Source organism: Camelus dromedarius, chromosome 3 (genome assembly GCF_036321535.1).
Source record: "Camelus dromedarius isolate mCamDro1 chromosome 3, mCamDro1.pat, whole genome shotgun sequence".
Lineage (NCBI taxonomy): Eukaryota > Metazoa > Chordata > Mammalia > Artiodactyla > Camelidae > Camelus > Camelus dromedarius.
The window spans coordinates 103,507,221-103,526,117 of record NC_087438.1 but is presented as its reverse complement, the minus strand read 5'-3'; the positions used below and the strand labels follow the sequence as shown (position 1 = coordinate 103,526,117).

General features: G+C 40.4%; 1 protein-coding gene across 1 annotated transcript in view; it reads right to left on the bottom strand.

Moving 5' to 3' along the window:
• The window catches only part of STK32A (serine/threonine kinase 32A), a 115,903-nt gene extending 98,242 nt beyond the window's left edge, over positions 1 to 17,661 (bottom strand). The window contains exons 1-2 of the mRNA XM_031449290.2: positions 17,538 to 17,661; positions 13,704 to 13,854 (exon numbers count right to left, since the gene is read on the bottom strand). Coding sequence (XP_031305150.1) covers positions 13,704 to 13,755 — 52 coding nt within the window. The 5' untranslated portion in view covers positions 13,756 to 13,854; positions 17,538 to 17,661. The remainder of the gene's footprint in view (positions 1 to 13,703; positions 13,855 to 17,537) is intronic.
• Positions 17,662 to 18,897: the final 1,236 nt, after the last annotated feature.

The following is an 18,897-nucleotide window of genomic DNA, read 5'->3' as shown; positions in this document are numbered from 1 at the left end:
AATAAACTTAGTAACCCTCCCCTGCAAAAACAAAAACAAAAACAAAAAAAGAGGAAACAGTTTGATGTCTTCTAAGTGAAAGATGCTCTAAACCAGAATCCTAACATAGAACCCTAAGTATAAGCCCCTTCACAAATCAAATGATAATCTGATAGCACTTTTGAACACTCAGTATATGAAGCAATGTGCTAGGTGTTTCACTTGAATTATTTCATATAATTCTTATTAGCCCCAAAACACGAGTAAAACACTGAGACCTGAAGAGAGTAGGTAACTTGCTCAATGTCATAAAGCTACTAAAGGATGGAGTTGGCAATCAAACCAAGGGTATTGGTTAGGAATTGAGTGTCACTCCCAAAAGATACATAGAAGTCATAAGCCCTAGTACATTATGTTACTTTATTTGGGAATGATGCTGTTGCAGTTGTAATTATTTAAGATGCAATTACTGGAGTAAGGTAAGCTAGGCCTCTAAACCAGTAAGACTGGTGCCCTTGTATCAAGAGAGAAGTTTGCACAGACACAGAAGACCACGTGGAGACAGAGATTGGAGTGATGCTGCCACAAGCCAAGGAATACCTGGGGTACCAGGAGCTGGAAGCGGGGAGGGAGATCCTCCCCTAGAGGACCCAGAGGGAGCATGGCCCTGCCAACGCCTTGACTTCAGATTCCTAACCTCCATAACTGGGAAGATATCTCTTGTTTTAAACTATCCAGTTTGTGGTACTTGTTACCACAGCCCTAGGAAACTAATTTGGAGTGTCTGATGCCAAAAACTAAACTTACTGCTAGACACGTGCTTTCCACACGTCAAAACCCAAGAATGGTTTGAGTGAGTGGCATTTTTTAAAAATGTGATGAAATGTTAAAAGACAGGAGAAAGATGGGCTAATTCTAAATCCAACTACATATTCCAAGAACTTAACGAGTAGATGGAAGTGTCCTCCTACTGTTCAAGAAGGATGTTTGAGAAGATTGTCAAGGCAGGCAAAAAAGCAGTTTTTAAAATCCTCAAAGAGAGGGTCCTCTGATTCCTTGGGATCTCCACTGTACCAAGCTCAGCATTCAGAGGAGGGAGATTAATAAGACGTACTTTTGCTGTGTGTTTTTTCTGTCCTTAATTCAATCTGCAGATGGTTGACATTGCTTACTGTCTGCACATTTTGAACAAAAATAAAATGATAGAGCCTGGCCGCCTAAGCATCCACTCCAGTAAGGACAGGGCAAAAGCTCTAGTATGTCCAGCAGTGATGTCTGGGCTAAGGACCCAGGAGTGGTTCTGACTTGAGCTGTTAGCTGACTACAGGGTTCCTCTTTGAAGGGAATAGAAACTTTATCCTCCACCATCATGTAAGGGTAAATGCAGCCCCATGTGGCAAATGCCTATAAAGGTTGTGCTCTACAAGTCATCTCTGAGCAAGTCCACTCTTAGGTCTATATACCAAAGAACTGACAGCAAGAACCCAAACAGGTGCTTGTACACCAGTGTTCATGCAGCATTATCCACCACAGCCCCAGGGTGGAAACAAGCTGTGTCCATCAATAAATGGATAAAAATGTGGTATATGTGTACAATGGAATATTATACATCTATAAAAAGAATGAACTTCTGACACATAGCACAGATGAATCTTGAAGACACTGCTAAGTGAAGTAATCCAGACTTGAAACAAAAAACACTACATGATTACACTTATATGAGGTGCCTGAAAGAGTCAAATTCACCAAGAAAGTAGAAAACAGATACCAGGGGCTCGTGGGAGGGGGAACTGAGGAGTTATTGTTTAATTACTGTGCTACTATTTGGGACGATTTATAAGTTCTGGAAATGAATAGTGGTGATAGTGGCACATGTCCATGCACTTATTGCCACTTGTACACTTAAAAATGTTTAAAATGATGACTTTTATATAACATATTTTTCTAAAGAAAATACTAAAAAAAAGAAAGTCACTTTTGAGCAAATGGTACAAAACTCTACAACTCATTCAAGTGACTTTATTTTTAATTAACAGTCATACTTTGGTTTATTTAGATGGGATTAATCCTAACTGCTTTGAATATTTTGTTACTATGGTGATGATTTAATGCTCCAAAATAAGGAACATTTTCTCTTTTTTTTGCACCCAAATATTTTTCAGGATTAAAAAGTTTTTAAACATCACAAAAATGTAACTGCAATCTAAGAGAACTTCAGTATATTTTTAGCACTTAGGTATGTCTGGAACTGTATGTGTATTTAAATAAATTACAGTATGTTCAGGTTGTGTAGTATGTTCTGGTTGCACAGCCACTTAATTATACTTTCAAGAAATCAACAGATTTTTAAGAAATCGGAACAAATTAACATGATACAAGTGAAAGTGAGTCTGCAGAAGTATATAATGCATCATCTCAAATATATCAAATGCCTTTTATGCACAAAGGATATAAAAGTGAACAAACAGACAAAAATTCCTGTCCTCATGGAATTTACTTTCTAGTTAGGGGAAGACACAATTAACAAAGCAATTAAGTCAATTAAAACCAGAAATACAAAGAAAAATACAGTGGGTAAGAGAGAGGAGAGATTCCAGAATGAAGATGAGGGTTGCCCATAGAAACGCCTCTAAATATTAGCAGGAGTTAGCTGGGGGTTGAGGCATTGTGGGTAATTTTTTCTTCCTGATTTTATTTTCCAAGCTTTCCATAACTCAGGTGTACTACTTTTACCATTACAAAACTTGCATTTAAATATACATTTCCTAAAAAGAGCTGCAATATAGTTCACCTACCTTTATATTAGAAACCCCCACAAAATGTTCACCATAGGAATATGGGACCATAATTTTCAGTGGAAATCCACTGAAGAGAGAAAGCAAGCCAATTCTAATTCCCAGTTAGGAACATCAGACTACAAGAGAAATTCTTTTTAATGCTTCAGTCAAGCCTTAGTTTAAGACATTTTTTCCTATGTCCTTAGTATGTTATATCCTGGACAGAAAATGAAGTCGTCAAAGAGGCAATGACTTTAATATTTTATAAAAGTAAATCAAAATGATCTTACAAGATACCATACAATTAAGTTGATCTAAAAAATGTTGAAGAGATGACCATGATGGTGAAATGGATCGGGAAAGACATGGATGCAGGTCGTTGGAATTGTTGGCCTTGGAATCAAAATGAATAGAGGAAGACAAGCAAAGCTCAAGAGTAGTGTGATGTACTGCGAAATTAACTCCAGAGAAGAGGTGTTATATCCTGAACCCCTAACACTTCAGCAATAACGAGGCCTAAGGGAACGTGCGAGTTACAGCAGACGTGAAGATGAATGTCACTGAAGTGAAATGACTCAGCTCTCCGAGAGCAGGATTCAGTGATAGGCACGGAATGAGTGTCTGATGTATTCCTATTGAAAAGCAGTTCCCCTAGGTTTGTTTAATTTTATGAATTCATTCTGGTTGGCCATCCTGGGAGGACTTCTGTAACTGAATTAAATGAGGCTCAGTTTATATCAAGATTTAGTATCTAGCCATGTGGCTATCTGATTTCAGGTCAGTGGTTTAATTTTCCTGTGCCTCAGTCCTGCCATGCTTAAACTGCAGACTGATCTGATGATAAAGTCCATTATGGTTGTTGATCTCTGCCGCCACACCTAGTAAGAACCTTACATCTTCACATCACTTGCTTCCAAATTGAACTCCACAACATACTCAGTATCTGGATGGGAAGGTTGGGGTGAGTGAGATCCCAGGAGACAGTGCCTGCTGGCCACCTACCAAACTGCCACCTGGGACAATGAGAGCCACCACCATGCTGCATCTGAGTATGTCATGGGGGTGCTCACCTCCAACCATCCCCCACATCAGCACCCAGATCTCTGTTGTCAATGAAAGGGAGGGGCTGGGAAACTCGTCTAGAAGCCTTCCCAGGCAGGGGGCAATGTGTGAGGCGAGGCTCCAAGCCCCTGGGGCTGGAGGGGAAGGGAGGCTGCCTGCACTGGTCTCATGTAGGTAAAGCCAGTGCTGGTTCCTGGTCACATGATTTCATAATTTCTTCCCTTTATGTTGGTTAATTCCTATCAGCTTAGACTTGCTCTACTATCTCCTCTTCTAAAAAAAAAATTCCTCCCTTCATATCGTACTCAGCTTCAGCTCTTGGCTCATTTCTCTGCTTCCCTTTAGACCAGACTTCTTGAAAGAGTTGTGTGGACTTACTGTGTCTACGTCCTCCCCGCCTTTACTCTCCTAACTCCCCAGAGTCTGGCTCTTGCCTCCACATCCCGGCTTGAGCTGTCTTTGTCAGTCTCACCTCTATCCTTCTGGTTGCCTGATCCCACAGAAATTTCTCACTTTACTTAACCGTACAGGAGCATTCAACATAAATGACTACTTCCTCCTCCTTGAAATTGTCTTCTCTCTAAAATTTCAGGGCGAATGTTTTCCATTCCTCCTCACTGGCTGTTCTGTCTTGATTTCCTTAGCTGATTGCTTTCCTCTGCCTGACTTCTAAATATTAGAGTTCGTCTCCTCCTCTGTTTTTACAGACTCTCCCAAGGCTGACTCATCAACCCCCATAAAATTAAAAACCCCATCTTTAGATCTCTAACATAGACTTTTCCACTCATCTCTGGACTCACAATCTCAGCCTCCTACTTGACGTCACCATTTTACGCAAAGTCATTGGATGCATCCAAACAGGAACTCTTGACTAGGCTTAAACATGGTCCCAACCCCCAATTATTTTATATTGAAAATACATGTTGAATAAACTCTCAGTTCTCCATCTCTATTCACTCTCTTAGCTCAGGTACCACCATCTTTCACCTCAAATGAATATGACTGTCCTGATTAAAACAGGCCACCTCTTTTTTTCCTATCTCAGCTACATAAATGTCATCTACATCAGACTTATTAAAATTACCATTATATTTTGGGATTTTACAGTTCAGAAAATCCCATCCACCTAAAAAACAAAAAGCAAACAAAAACTAGGGGAGAAAAGGAAAACCAACACTGGGAAGCTTTTACATGCCAAGTAAGAGCATTAACACTATGGTGGCGATGGTACACAGTAGTAATAATACTCGTTGAGCAATTAGTATGTGCCAGACACTATGCTAAATACTTGTTATGGATAATTTCTTTTTATTCCCACAAAAATAGTTGAGGTAGGTACTATTATTAGCCATCATTTATATATAAGAAAACTGGGGATCAGAGAGACAAATTACTTCTTGAAGTTCTCACTGTGGAAAAAAAGATTGTTTACACAGTCCTTAATACTAGACACACAACAAGAAAGAAGTTGATCTTAGAATTAGAAATTTTACTGGCGTTAGCGCTATAAGAAACTTATGTCACGACACTGTGAAATGACTAACTCAATAAAAAAATGTTAAAAGATGGAATTTGACACAACATTGTAAAATGATCATAAATCAATAAAAAATGTTAGGAAAAAAATGTTAAAAAAAAAAAAAAAAGAAACTTAGGACATTGCCCTCATTTTCCTCTTTTCACCATAGACTAAGAAAAACATTGCATCTGTCCGCACAGGGTGTCTAGAAGCCACTGACTGAACGTGTACCTCTGACACCATGATGTTAGTTAAGGTTGAAGGTCCACTCTAGAACATGGTGATCCACTGATGCAGAATTACTTAGCTGGCTCACTAGCCCTTTATCATCCCAAATGGGTGACAGCCAACGGTTGCCACTAATACATGTGGAGCTTGGCAGGGCCTTTAAGGATATATTTGAAACTTCTCCAGAGAAGGCCTCCAAGGCCAATTGATGGCATCTGCCTGCATGGTCAGCACTTCCCTTTTATGAAACACGGTGCCCCAGGGAGTCTGGGATTTACTGACACTCATTATTGGTGCCAAGACCAAGCAATGGGCATCAACAGCTTCTTTTACTGCTGCCTGGACCCCAATTCATGAATTTGCTCAGAAGTCAGAAATACACTAGCTATTTCTTTAGAACAAATCGTGAAGTAGAACAGTGGGGCAGGATGGGGGGATCAATACCCCCAGCCTCTCAGTTGACTAAATGCCCCCAAGAGGGAAAAAATTCTACTTAATGACATTTCAAAAGAATTACTGGCTGTACCCGTTTAATGAAACCCAGTCTGTATGGCTAGCTAGTAACACATATTACAAAAATAATGTATTTTATTCTCTAAAATAGTAGATTTATCAATCCAAGTACCTTGACTGACTCATTATGATGAACCAAGATAGCAGGTGAAGACTGACTTCATTAAGCATCTACAGAGAACATTTGCAGATACTAACTACTATATATAAAATAGACAACAAGTTCATACTGTATAGCACAGGGAACTGTATTCAATATCCAACTTATAGTGAAAAGGAATATGAAAACGAATATACGTATGTTCCTGTATGACTGAAGCACTGTGCTGTACACCAGAAATTGACACATTGTAAACTGACTATTCTTCAATAAAAATATTTTTTTAAAAAAGCATCTACAAGAGAACAGATCGCAGTGTCCTTGCCAGTCCCTCACTCCCTTAAGGCTAGAGGGTTATGAACGAATACGTCAATAGCTTTGGATAGGACAAAAAGTACAGCAGGAGTGTTATTTAATAATCAGCAACTCCTTCACCATAATTTGTTCATAAGATGCTCTTTGAACTAAAATGTTCTTTATTTAAAAAAAATAAGAAACGAATTACCTCCAAATCTAATCCTACTTGGACTAGAAGTCTCCAACACATCCCACAATTAAACAGAGCTACCTTCTGTTTTACTCATTCACCTGGGTAAACATGAACAGTGCTGCATGGGGAACTTGTGCTGAGGAGACCTTACAGAAGAACATCATTCTTTAGCTGTAGAGAGTCTGCATGTCATAATCTGCAGCCATCAAACCGGGGAGGGGCAGTGGGATCCATGGGAGAAACAATGTTTCCAACAAAAAAAAAAAAGCGGATGTGTTCATGACCTTTTGTTTCCCTAATTGAGATCCACAGAGTATTGTGTGCTTCAAGGGATTAAAAGGTTTTCCACAAAACTGATGTAATTTTGAAATAAGTGAAAAATATCAGAATATTGAGATTTCAAGATTGTAGAACATTTCAGCTTTATCATGCTAATAAGCACTGTGAGTCTCCAAAGGCAGGATGGAACCTTGCTGAATTTGTTTGAGTAGATGCTCCTAAATGTATATTCATAACTCACTGCTCAAGAAACATGCAAATTGGAAGCACTAGCTTAGTCTGTGATGTCTTTTTTCTTTTATTTTTTTCACACTGTTCAAATTCACTTAATATTTGTTGAACTCTCTGCTTCACTTTTTTTCTTTTTTTTATTGAAGTGTAGTTGGTTTACAACGTTGTGTTAATTTCTAGTATACAGCATAGTGGTTCAGTTATACATACACATATGTATATATTCCTTTTCATATTCTTTTTCATTATAGGCTATTACAAGGTATAGAATATAGTTCCCTGTGCTACACAGTAGGACCTTGTTGTTTATCTGTTTTATATATAGTAGTTAATCATAAAACCCCAACTCCCAATTTATTTTTCCACCCCCTCCTTTTCCCCACTGGTAACCATAAGTTTGTTCTCCATGTCTGTGAGTCTGTTTCTGTTTTGTGAATGAGTTCATTTGTGTCATTTTTTTAGATTCCACATATAAGTGATATTATATGGTATTTTTCTTTCTCTTTCTGGCTTACTTCACTTAGTATGACAGTCTTTTTCTTGGTTGTCTAGTTTGTTTCTACCTGACTCTTCCAATCCCTTGGGATGGGGGAAATAAAGCCATCACAAGTTTTAAGTGTTTGTTGCTAGAAACTGGTGGATCTGAGGTTATTTATGACAAATACCTTAACTAAATGTTAGAACCATTCAAGATAACAACTTTTTTAAGAAGCCAGTTCTCACTAGGGAAATTTTCATTTTATTTTCCCGAGTCATTTTAACACAAAAATAGTAAATAATAGAAAACAACTTTACTCAGGTTTGACAGGGGAAAGTCTGAAATTCATTGGTACCCGCTGGGTACCAATATACAGTGCTCGATAGACATTAAAATAACAAACAAGAGTCTCAAAGTCCTTCATTGCTGGAATCAATTCAATCACCTCCTTCTTTCATTTGGGTTGCAAATCTGTGGCCAAAGTTTTTGGCCCAACATTTTGAAGGACCCATTGCCTCTGTCACCAAAGAAGATGTAGGAAAGCTGGAAGCAATCACATATCCTAGGAGACAAGTGTTGCCAAATGAAAGTAGAACATTGAGTTTTCAGCAAGTCCAAAGGACAATGTAATAATTGAGCTCTCTCTGCAAACTCAGGGCATGGATGCACTCTTTGTAGAGGCTTTTTACCCTAAGGCCAACTTTTCTTAGTGACAGTACGCCCGAAGAAAGCCGTCTCTTGGTTTAACTAAGCCAGCTCTATCACCTCTGCAGTCTTTGTATATTCTTGGAAATACACACTACTTAGAATGATGGCAAGATCTTCTGTTGCCCAGACCCTGCATTATAAACAAATCTACTTTCCCCTATATTAAAGAATTTCTTTTTCTAAATCAGCCTGAAAAATTCAATGACTGGACTTTGAAAATGTTGATTTTTTAATAAAGCAAGCAAAAAAAAAAAAAAAAAAGAATGAAACCTGAAGTACTGCATTCAGATAGAGGAAATAAAGCAGAGAATGAAAAAGAATTATAAACATTAAAAACAAGTATCACCTTCACTCCTTTGCTTTCAGAAAATTTACAATGTCTTTCTGTATCATTAATTATTTCTCAGAGTATCCACATGGTAGTTAGGTCTAGGGGGCAACTGTGTCTGTTGATCAAATGGGATTACTTACATAATCATTAGGGCTTTGGCTTCATCAGAAAAAATTAAGTTTATTGATTTTCAACCCAATGAGTTATTGATTTTGCTTTTAAAAGTACAGTCACCCCAGGGGAGGATAAAAGAAAAAAAACAGGTGAGATTATGTTTTTCAGAAGTCAAAATTTGGCTTCTTTTCAGAGTGTTTATATAGGTTTTCACAGAATCCATAAAATCTTCCATCTGTCAGTCCAACTCTATTGATAGAATTATGAATGGATCATTTTAACTATGGTGTCTACACAGTTGCATTTAATCAATTTTGTTTCTTCCAGAAGTTGAAGTACTTCAAAGAATTCATGCTCAGATTCTGATGCTAGTAAATAATACTATAACTAGCATTAATTGGGTGGTTACTTTATATCAGACACCTTGCTAAGTGCTTTACTTGCATTATTTTATTTTATCCTTACAATGAACCAATGAATTATTCCCAATTAACTTGCATTTTACATATGAAGAAACAGGCTTACAGAGGTTTAATTACTTGTAAACAGAAGGTTGTTTTTTTTTCCAAATTAATTCACTAGTAATTATTTAGCTTTGGAGACTTTTTCCCATGGTATTTCGAATCCCTTTAGAACACTTTATAATTAGTCAGATCGACTTTGTGTTTGTTGGTGGGTTGATCAGGCTACATCCTCTGATTTTTCTCATAGAAATACACAGACTGCCAGTCTGTGACACAGATGTGTATGTCTTCCACTACCAGAGCCCAGGCCTGTTATTCGAGGTGGTCTCCCACTACTAAAACACAAAACATAATTAGGTAGAAGACAGTATGGTGGGTGATTCCTCAAAAAATTAAGTATCAAATGATCCAGCAACTCTACTTCTAAGGATGTACTTGAAATAGTTTGAAAATAGGGACTGGGAACATATACTATTACATCCATGTTCATAGCAGCAATGTTTATGGTAGTCAAAAGGTAGAAACAACCTAATATTCACTGATGAATGAAATAATAAAATGTGGTATATGCATACTGCGGAATATTATTCAACCTGAAAAAGGAATGACATTTTGATACATGCTACAATATGTGAAGCTTGATAAGTGAAATAAGTCAGACATAAAAGGACAAAAATTATATGACTCCATTTATGTAAGGTACCTAACATAGTCAAATTCGTAGAGGCAACAAGTTGAATGGTGGTTGCCAGGGGCTGGGGGGAAAAGGTAATTGGGGAGTTACTGTTTAATGGGTACAAAATTTCCGTCTGGGAAGATTTAAAAGTTCTAGAGATGGATGGTGGTGATAGTTTTCCCCACAGGTGAATATACTCAATGCCACCAAACTGTACACTTAAAAATTGTTAAAATGATATTATGTACATTATACCAAAATAAAAAAGTAATTAGGACTGAGATTTGCACTAAAATATGAAAGCTAGAGCCCTGAACAATAGTATAATTTGAGATCTACTTTGTAAAAAATGACTCTACAGTAAATAAGCCTTATTCTGATCAACAGTGCTTGTGAATCTTAAACTTGGTTTTCACTAAATAAAGGTCAACATAAGTAACTAATAAAATGATTCTTTCAAGATCAGTATCAGATGGAACAACATGAAAGACAAAGTGTCAGGATGAGTTCTAGCAAGAACAGTTTATCTCAAGGGACATCTGGTAACATCTTATTGCTTAATTACCTTCAAAGTGAACCAAAACTTTTTTTTTCCCCATGAGAAAGAAATCTTGAAATATTACTTGGGAACAGGAAGAATTTTCTCTCAAATCTGTATATTGGGAATAGAAAACACTTGGAAGGAAATTGTAAACACTGTTTCATTACATTGTGGGATTCTTTTCAGCAATATTTTTAAAATAATTAAATTGGTTCATTTAAGTGCCCTAGATTCTGACCCAATTTAATTATTTATATAAAAATAGATGAAAAATGATATAGGCATTAATGTTCTTGGATTAGTCAGTGCTTTTTGTTTCTTGGTTAGAAGTTTCACAATAATCAAAATTTTACCTTGTGCTCAATCCAGAGCTATGAAAGGAGTCAAATCAACTTTGTAGGATTTCCTGGTTAAAAAATAAATAAATAAATGCCCAGGGTGTCATACTTTTCCTTCCCAAAACTCAATGATCTTGTAAACAAGTAAGTTAACATGGCAATTAAATATGCTCCCTTTTCATAATACACAAACGCATACTCATCAGAATGTGAAGATACAGGCAACTGGCCATTTCTGATTTTGTCACTATTTGGACTTTTTCCTGTGCTTGGACTACTCTGCCTGTGTTATTCCATGAGTGGCTTCCTCACATTTTTCAGGCTCCACCCCAGAGGTCACCTCCTCCGAAAGGCCAATCCCGGCTACACCCTATCAGAAGTGGTCTCCCCACCAGTAGTCACCCTGTCTGTCTGCATCAGATTGCTCAGAGCCATGGCCTTGGTGGCACTTTCACACTATCTGAAGTTGTCTGGTTTCTATATCTGTTAACTTGTTTACTGTTTGCCTTCTACCATTAGAACACAAGTTCCTCAAGGGCAGAGGAAGGGCCATCTTGTTTCTTCTTCTGTCCCTCAGCCTAGCAGAGTGACAGGCTCAGAGCAGGTGGTGCTCCCTTCCTACTTCTGCCTCGCAGCGGTGTGTGTAAATGGACTCAGAGCCCCGCCCCTGGGAAGTGCAGGCACACTGCTGTGCCAAGCTCTTCTCTCTAAGGGCGCTGCTGTGGGCTCATCTCACTGGGCTGGGAGGCTGGACAGCAAAAAGTGGACACCTAGAGTGTTAGGAAAGACCCGCTTGCTTCTTAAGCCTAACTCCACCTCTGGCTTTCCCAGGTCCCTTAAAGGTACTTATGAAGTGGTAACTTATTTCCCATTTGCCATAATCCCTTGGGGCAGCTTCCTCAGGGACTCCATGAGAACCAGGGTTGGCTGGATTAATGAAGATTTGGACATCTCTCTGTTTTCTCATCATCATGCTATTCGAAGACTGTAAAATGACACATGTCCCTAGCAAGTGACAAGCAAGAGGCTGGCCTCTCTTTCCTACTCTGTTCTCTGAGGACCAGCTTCATGCACAACATTAGTTCTGAATCCATAGGCAACAAAGTGAACCAAGCAAATGAAATCTAAGCCTTCTTGTCTTCCCATTATAGAGATGGAAAATTCAAGGAACATCACTGGTCTCTAGATCCTTGACTTTACAACTTGATAAAGCAAAGCAAGGCAACAGATATAAGAGTGGGGAAAAGTTTTCTTAAGATCGTTTTCAAACTCTATAATTTCTATGCAATATTTTGTATAGGCAATAATGAGGCACCTTTAAATTGATAGTGAGTAGCTGGGAAAAAGGGATCTTGATCGATCAGATATTTTTTTTTAAAGAGTCCAACCAAAGACTCAAAAACTAAGATCATAGCAGACTTCTATTTGCCCCCCCAGCCACAGCAAATAGCTAATTCTCTCCTTCTTTTGTAAGAAAACAGAACTCCTTATTTAGAAGGTTCATGGCCACACAAGATAACTAAGTAAATTTCCCAGTCTCCTTTGTAACTTGATACTGCATGTGAACGAAGGTGACAAGCAACAGGCAGATCATGTGCTTAAAAGGAGGGGGCTCAGTCTCCCCTTTCTTCCCCCTCCCACTGGCTGGAATTTGGATGTGGTGGGGAGCCATCCAGAGGCAAGGGTGACAGCAGCACTCGAGGATGGGAAGAGAAGGAAAGAAGCTCACTTGTCAGAGCCAGAGTCCCCTGCCCTTCAAAGCCACATATCACCTGCATTACTTATACCGAAATTGTTACGTAAGAAAGGAAAACATGACCATCTTCCTAAAGCCACTGTTATTTGTAGTTTCTGTTTCACCCAGCTTTCCTTTGATGTTTCAGATGGTGCTTTAGAATTTTTGCAAAGTGGCTTTAGGAGCTCACAATGATAAAACTTTTGAGTTGAACAAGACCTTCAAGGTTAGTACCCTATCCTCCCACTTTACTGATGAGGAAATTGAAAACAGAGTCAATCAGCTTTTTAAGCCTCACAGGTAGCTGGTAGTAGGGCTGGTGCCCAGATCTCCTGAATTTCAGCTTGTTGTTCTTCTCTTTTGTGGTCAATTAGCAGAACTCCCTGGAAATGACTCAACGGGCTCCCTCTGGGGGGCCTGAACAACTTATTAGCTGGGAGGCAGGTTGTTTTCCAAGACAGCCCATAAACAGCATATACATACAAGGCTGCTCACACTTCTGCTCTAGGAAGAAAGAGGGTCACGGGGAGGCCCATGCCCGGTTCTGGCAGGCCTCGCTCTGGGATGACAGGTGGGTCAGGAGGACCCAGGCCTGCACTTCTTTTCTTGCTGAACCCGGTCTGGAAAGTTTCCCTTTCCTCCGGTAAACCTGATTCCCTTTCCTGTGAACTTAGCATTGTGGAATTTGTCTAGGACCCTGAAGCATGCCAGTCAGAAGCTCAGAAGGCACCAACTTGCATGACTCCACTCTATAATACTGTGACTATCGATTACTGTTCACGTGCAAGTTGATAATATAAGAAAAATTTTTGTAACAACTAGCAGTAGGGGTAACTTCACCTGTCAAGAAAACAGCACAAAGAACAAACAAATCATGTAATTTCAAGGTCTTGTATCCACCAGGTGTCCAACCACAGTTCCCTTTGGACAAAGGGCACTGGTACAGTTGTGATTATGAAAGCTGTCCAGGGTCCTGTTAAAGTGTAAGGTAAATCCAGCTCTTAGCATACAAGGTCCTCAGGCTGACCCCTGGAGTTCTACCTTTTTAAAGATCTTACTTTGCAATTTACTTACGAAGCTAGGAGCTTCTATTTGAATTCTGGAAATTCTACATTTATACACAATTATCACGTTTCTCACCATCCTCGTTTTCGTCAAACACCGGTGGTTTGCTTGAAGTGTTTGCTCCCATGGTCAAGTCTGCCTAGACCTCTTGGATCCTCCAGTTACATTTTCTAGGCAGAAACAGTCATCTTCACTCAAAAGAGGTCCAGAAACCTTAGCTGGATATCTAGGAGAGAAAAAGAAATGGTATCCTTATGATACACTGTATTCTACATACCCTGATTACAGACGGTGGCCAAAAATTAACCTAATATATACCACTGCAGTGGAATTCCTTTTTCTTGAAAACGGTAATTTCAGAAATAACAGAACATCAAGCATCTGGGAGAACGCACTGCATGGCCTCATCAGATGTGGACCTGGACTTACAAAGAAGGGGGAAAGCAAAATATCTTTCTAAGTATGAAGACAAGTTTAAAATGAGGTCAGCAATGCCTTATTTAACTATAAAATAAAAATAATATTTTATTGTGATGCTCCATATTTTTGAGATAATATGTAAATTTTAAACATCTTTTTAATGTGATATCAATAACTTAATTTTTTTCAATCATAAAAAGACATCTCTTCCCTCCTGCCCGGGAACAAGGTATGATGTTTGGGCTTCACCGCACCAGCAGGCTACTGAATTTCACAGAACATGTTTCTTTTTTTCCTTCCCCTGAACTCGAAGATCATAATGGTTGTTACCTCCAAGGCAATTAAATGTGATTTCATGAGACAAAATGTAAGATATATTCACAGCATAAGTGCTCAGTAATTGTTGGCCACTCGGAAGCTCAAATTAAATGATGTATGTGAGAGCTAAAAAGCCCTGAAAATGTACATTGATGGCTTTGTCCATTTTTCAACATAATTATAAAGAATTTCACTTTCCCAGAAATTGATAAAGAGCAGTAGTATCCAGAGTTCTAGTTCTAAAACTGACAGTGATAATGGCTTTGGGCCAATTACTCCACCTCTTGTCTCTTAAATGGGAGAAACAACTCAGATGCCTGCAAGAGCCAGACAAAAATGCAAATCAGTGAGCTGGATCGGGGGAAGCCATTACTGCCTGGTGGGGACACTGGTGACCTGGTGGATCCAGCCTCCACCTAAAAGACATCACCGCTCTGGGATCTAAAAGATAGTTGCTAAGTGGAAACATGGTTCCAGGGGCTAGATCTTCAGATCTACCTCAAAAAGAGTAAAGATTCAGGTTTTATACAAAACAATGTTTCAAAATTCGTTTTAGCTATAAGGCTTGAGCAAGTCATATGCATGAGAGAAATACAACTCATGGCATATAGTTAATGAGACAGTCTGCATGAGGCAACTAGCACAATGCCTGGCACATAATTTGCAAAGAGTAAGTATTAGTTACTGCTGTTTTTAATAGTGACAGCATTTCCTTAGCATGTATTGTTATTATTATTTTAATTTGATACCTGTTGATTTTCTCTTGGACTCTTTGCACATGAAAGAAATACAGATTAGAGTCAGAATTGAAAAAAATTCCCAAGCGAATCTGGATTAAGGATGAGTTACTGAAAAGGAATTTGACGAGCCCCTGAGCAAATCTAGAAGAAAACCTCCTCTTCCTTATTAGGGAAAACGTAAGTGAAGCCTTCATTTGGGAGGCAGACTCATTAAGGAAATGCGACTTTTCCTACTGAAAGCCAACTGCTGGCAAAGTGCCTTCTGGACTTGCAAAAAAGAATCATTAAATGGAGAACAAAGACAGAGTCAGCAATTAGGAAGCAAGAGATTAAACGGCATGGGAGAAGGGAGGGAGCGGGGAGGGGCAGGTGGTAACAGGTGGCTGGAGGAAGCTGGAGGGGATGATGATGGAGATCATGACAGAAAGAACTCAACTGTATCTCTGAGCTAAAAAACGAAGGGCTTTTAATTCCCACTCCTCAGAGGAGTGAGGAAGAAGCAGGTGGGATGCCCTCAGTGTTCCATTGTGGGCGAGGGAGAAGCAAATGGAGGTGCCCTGTGTGTTTCCTTACTGCATTTAGAGTCCAGAATAAGCAGGGACTAGCGTAAGGGCTGAACCGTGGATGACATCGGATAGGCTTGGTCCTAAAGAGAATATCAGTTTTAAGGAGCTGTCATTGTTAATACTGCATTCTCTAAATTTTGCGCCTAAAGCCTCAGTACATGTATTTTTCACACCACACCCCAATGCTGTCATTCTTACATTTTTCTTCACACCTCAGGCTTTTCTCAAGTAGCCCATCTTCCTGCAACACAAGATGTACCAAGCACTGACCTTGCAAGTTGTCAAGTCAGAAAGAGAAAGAAGAATATTATCACAATTTGCCATATTTCCGAGTTCCCTTCTGATGCAGATAGTTTTGTTCACCAAACATCCAGTGATTTTTTTTGGCGCAAAGAAAATGTGTAAATAGGGAACCACTTTTGTGCGTTTAGAGGAGGAGCAGGAGGAGTGGGCCATTGGGTGGTGGCTTTTCCAATGCACCTAATAAACCCAAAACAGTGTAGAATTGTCTTTTTTTTCCCCTCCCCTTATGGGTAACTAAATGGTAACTCATATCCAGAAAGAAATCAACCTTTTTCTGGCAGCAAAATGGAGACACACCTTTTCCATGCCACTGAATAGGGCCCAGAAGGGCTATAGGACCCCAGAGGGGCCATATCCTTTCCTGACCTCCTGATGTTAAGTCTGCAGTGCATCATTTTGAGATGTCAAGAGGACAGTCACCACCCATGGAAATGGACATCCTAAACAGAAAATAGAAGAGAAACAGCAGTGTGTCTTATAGGAACATAGGGCTTTTTAGATTCTACCCTGATCTGGCCACACACTGGATTATTCACTGCAGACAACAGTTGACCTTTGGCCTATACTTTTCGGGGCTGTCAGTACTTGAGATTCTCCAGGCTGCTGAGGTGCCCTAGGTAAAGAGGTGTCTTCTGCAGGAACTGAAGAATCTATGCTGTGATGAAAGAAAGCTGTGACTTCTGACAGAGCTGTCTAGTTGTATTGCCACAGCATATGCACAGACATAACTTGTTTTGTTTATATTTGAAAACCGTAACTACTCAAGCTGAGACAAATTTAGAAACCCGGGGGGAAAAAAAACAAAGATCCTGAAAAGCACCCAAGTCAACACCCCTTGCAGTTAACTATTGTTTATATTTCTTCAGCTTTTGCTTCATCATTTTTATATACTAAAAACTGTAGGTAAATATAATTTCCACCTTAGTCCTCATGCCAAGTTAACTCCCCTTTCATACTTACCCCAAACAGCCACAATCATGAATCTGGTATACATTTTACATTCCACTTTGGACAGTTTTACATATACAACATGTGTTTTAAGATAAGCCACCTAAATGATACCATATTTTTCATCCTACTGTGAACGTTTCTCATTATACTTATGTGGTCTAGGCACGCTGATCTCTTACTGCTTTTTAAGTGCTGCATAGCAGTCCATTGTGTGAACCCACGGCAACTTTATTTGTGTAAACATGTTCAAATCCTTCAGCTTTGCTGGGGGGAAGGGAATCCTGGTGGAGATGAAGCCAACCATCAAAGGCAGCCTGGATTTGTTTAGAAGCTGGATAAGAGAAACAAGCAGAAACACCTCCCGCGCTCATCTCCCCCCAGCAAATATTTGTTGAAGTCTGCGTCTGGACCTGAGTCAGAGGCTAGGGTGACAAAGTGAGGTACAAAATAGCGAAGAAGCTCGGAGTGGCCCAGCCCTATCAGGTCGTGGTGGGTTATCCTGATCGCTTGCCTTCGTCTTATTTCTCTTCCCTTTTAACTTCCTAGCTTCCCAACGGTGCCCTTAGAATGCACGGTTACTTAAAAGGAAGAGAATCTAGACCATCACTCACCTAGATCTTGGCGGTCCCTCCACGCCTTCCGAGAATGCTTCCACCCGGGGAGCAGGGGCTAACTGAGAAACTCCGAGAAAGGAGGAGCGAGCAGGGAAAGGCACCTGCCTGGCAGGGCGCACTGCGATCGCGAGCGCTGGGCTGGGCTCGGCGGGGCGGGGCGGGGGCGGGCGGGCACCTGCGGCTGCCGTGGGTTCCTAGCGCCGGCCGAGCGCGCGCAGCTACTCCGGGAGGGGCGGATCCCGGGCCGGGGCGGGGAGCAGGTCGCTTGCCGGCGTTCTCGGGCGCCCGGCTTCGCACAATCGGCCAGGCAGCCGCCTGGGCTCCGCACTCAGCCAGGGGAGGGCGAAGCCGGAGGACTGCTCTGCGAGCTGGCAGTGGGATCCCGCGACGGTTTGGCACGAGTCGGGGCCGCCAGGACGCAGTGCGCGCCCCAACTTCCCGGGCCGAGGCCTGGTTCCCCTTAAGTGACCCCCTCCCCCCACCCCCTCAAGATACCCAGGCGACACTGCTGCGGAGGATGGTCGCTTTGAAGGTGGCGGATACGAGCCTGCGGATCTTAGATAGGGAAAGGCGCAATTTCCTTGAAGACTTTCTGGGGGTGTTGCGGAGATCCAGTACAGGGCTGAGAATTTTATAGGTCCCGACATGAAGAATCATTTAACGGTTATGATTTTATAGATTCCCTCGTTTTACGGCTGGGGAAATTGAGACAGAGAAGAAGTATATCTGCTCAGCATAACATCATTAATGAAGAGAACGATTTCTCGACCCGGGTCTCCTGGCTCCCAGCCCCATCTTTAACATCAATCCCACTGGAAGTTTCTTTGTTCTCTCCCACGGCAGCTCCCTTGTACTTCCCTTTGTAATAATACTCCATACGATTGAAATAACTTATTATGCTTTCCTTCTAACTTAAGAGTCACACACACCTAAGCCATCGGAGAGTAGGTACATAGGCTGCTTACTGAAATGGTGAAGGTGTGTAATCTTGGGCAGTTGTGAGGCAGGGGAACTGAAGGGTGTATGTCTAGTTTGGGAGTGGGGTAGGGACAGCTTCTACTCAACTCCAGCATTCCCCTGCGGCGTGGAAATGCCAGCTCCGCGTTCCAAATATTCAGATTTTAAGAGAAGCTAGAAATGAGAACTTCTGCGTGAAATCTCCCATTATTTAGAAACACTGGCAAGTTTTTAAAATGTTAAAAACTGTATTGATCCAACAAAATGCGTCTGTGGCAGACACGTCTTTTTCAGATTCCCACTTTTTTTTTAATTGAAGTATAGTCAGTTACAATGTCAATTTCTCGTGCGCAGCATAATGTCCCAGTCATGCGTGTATATACATATATTTGTTTTCATA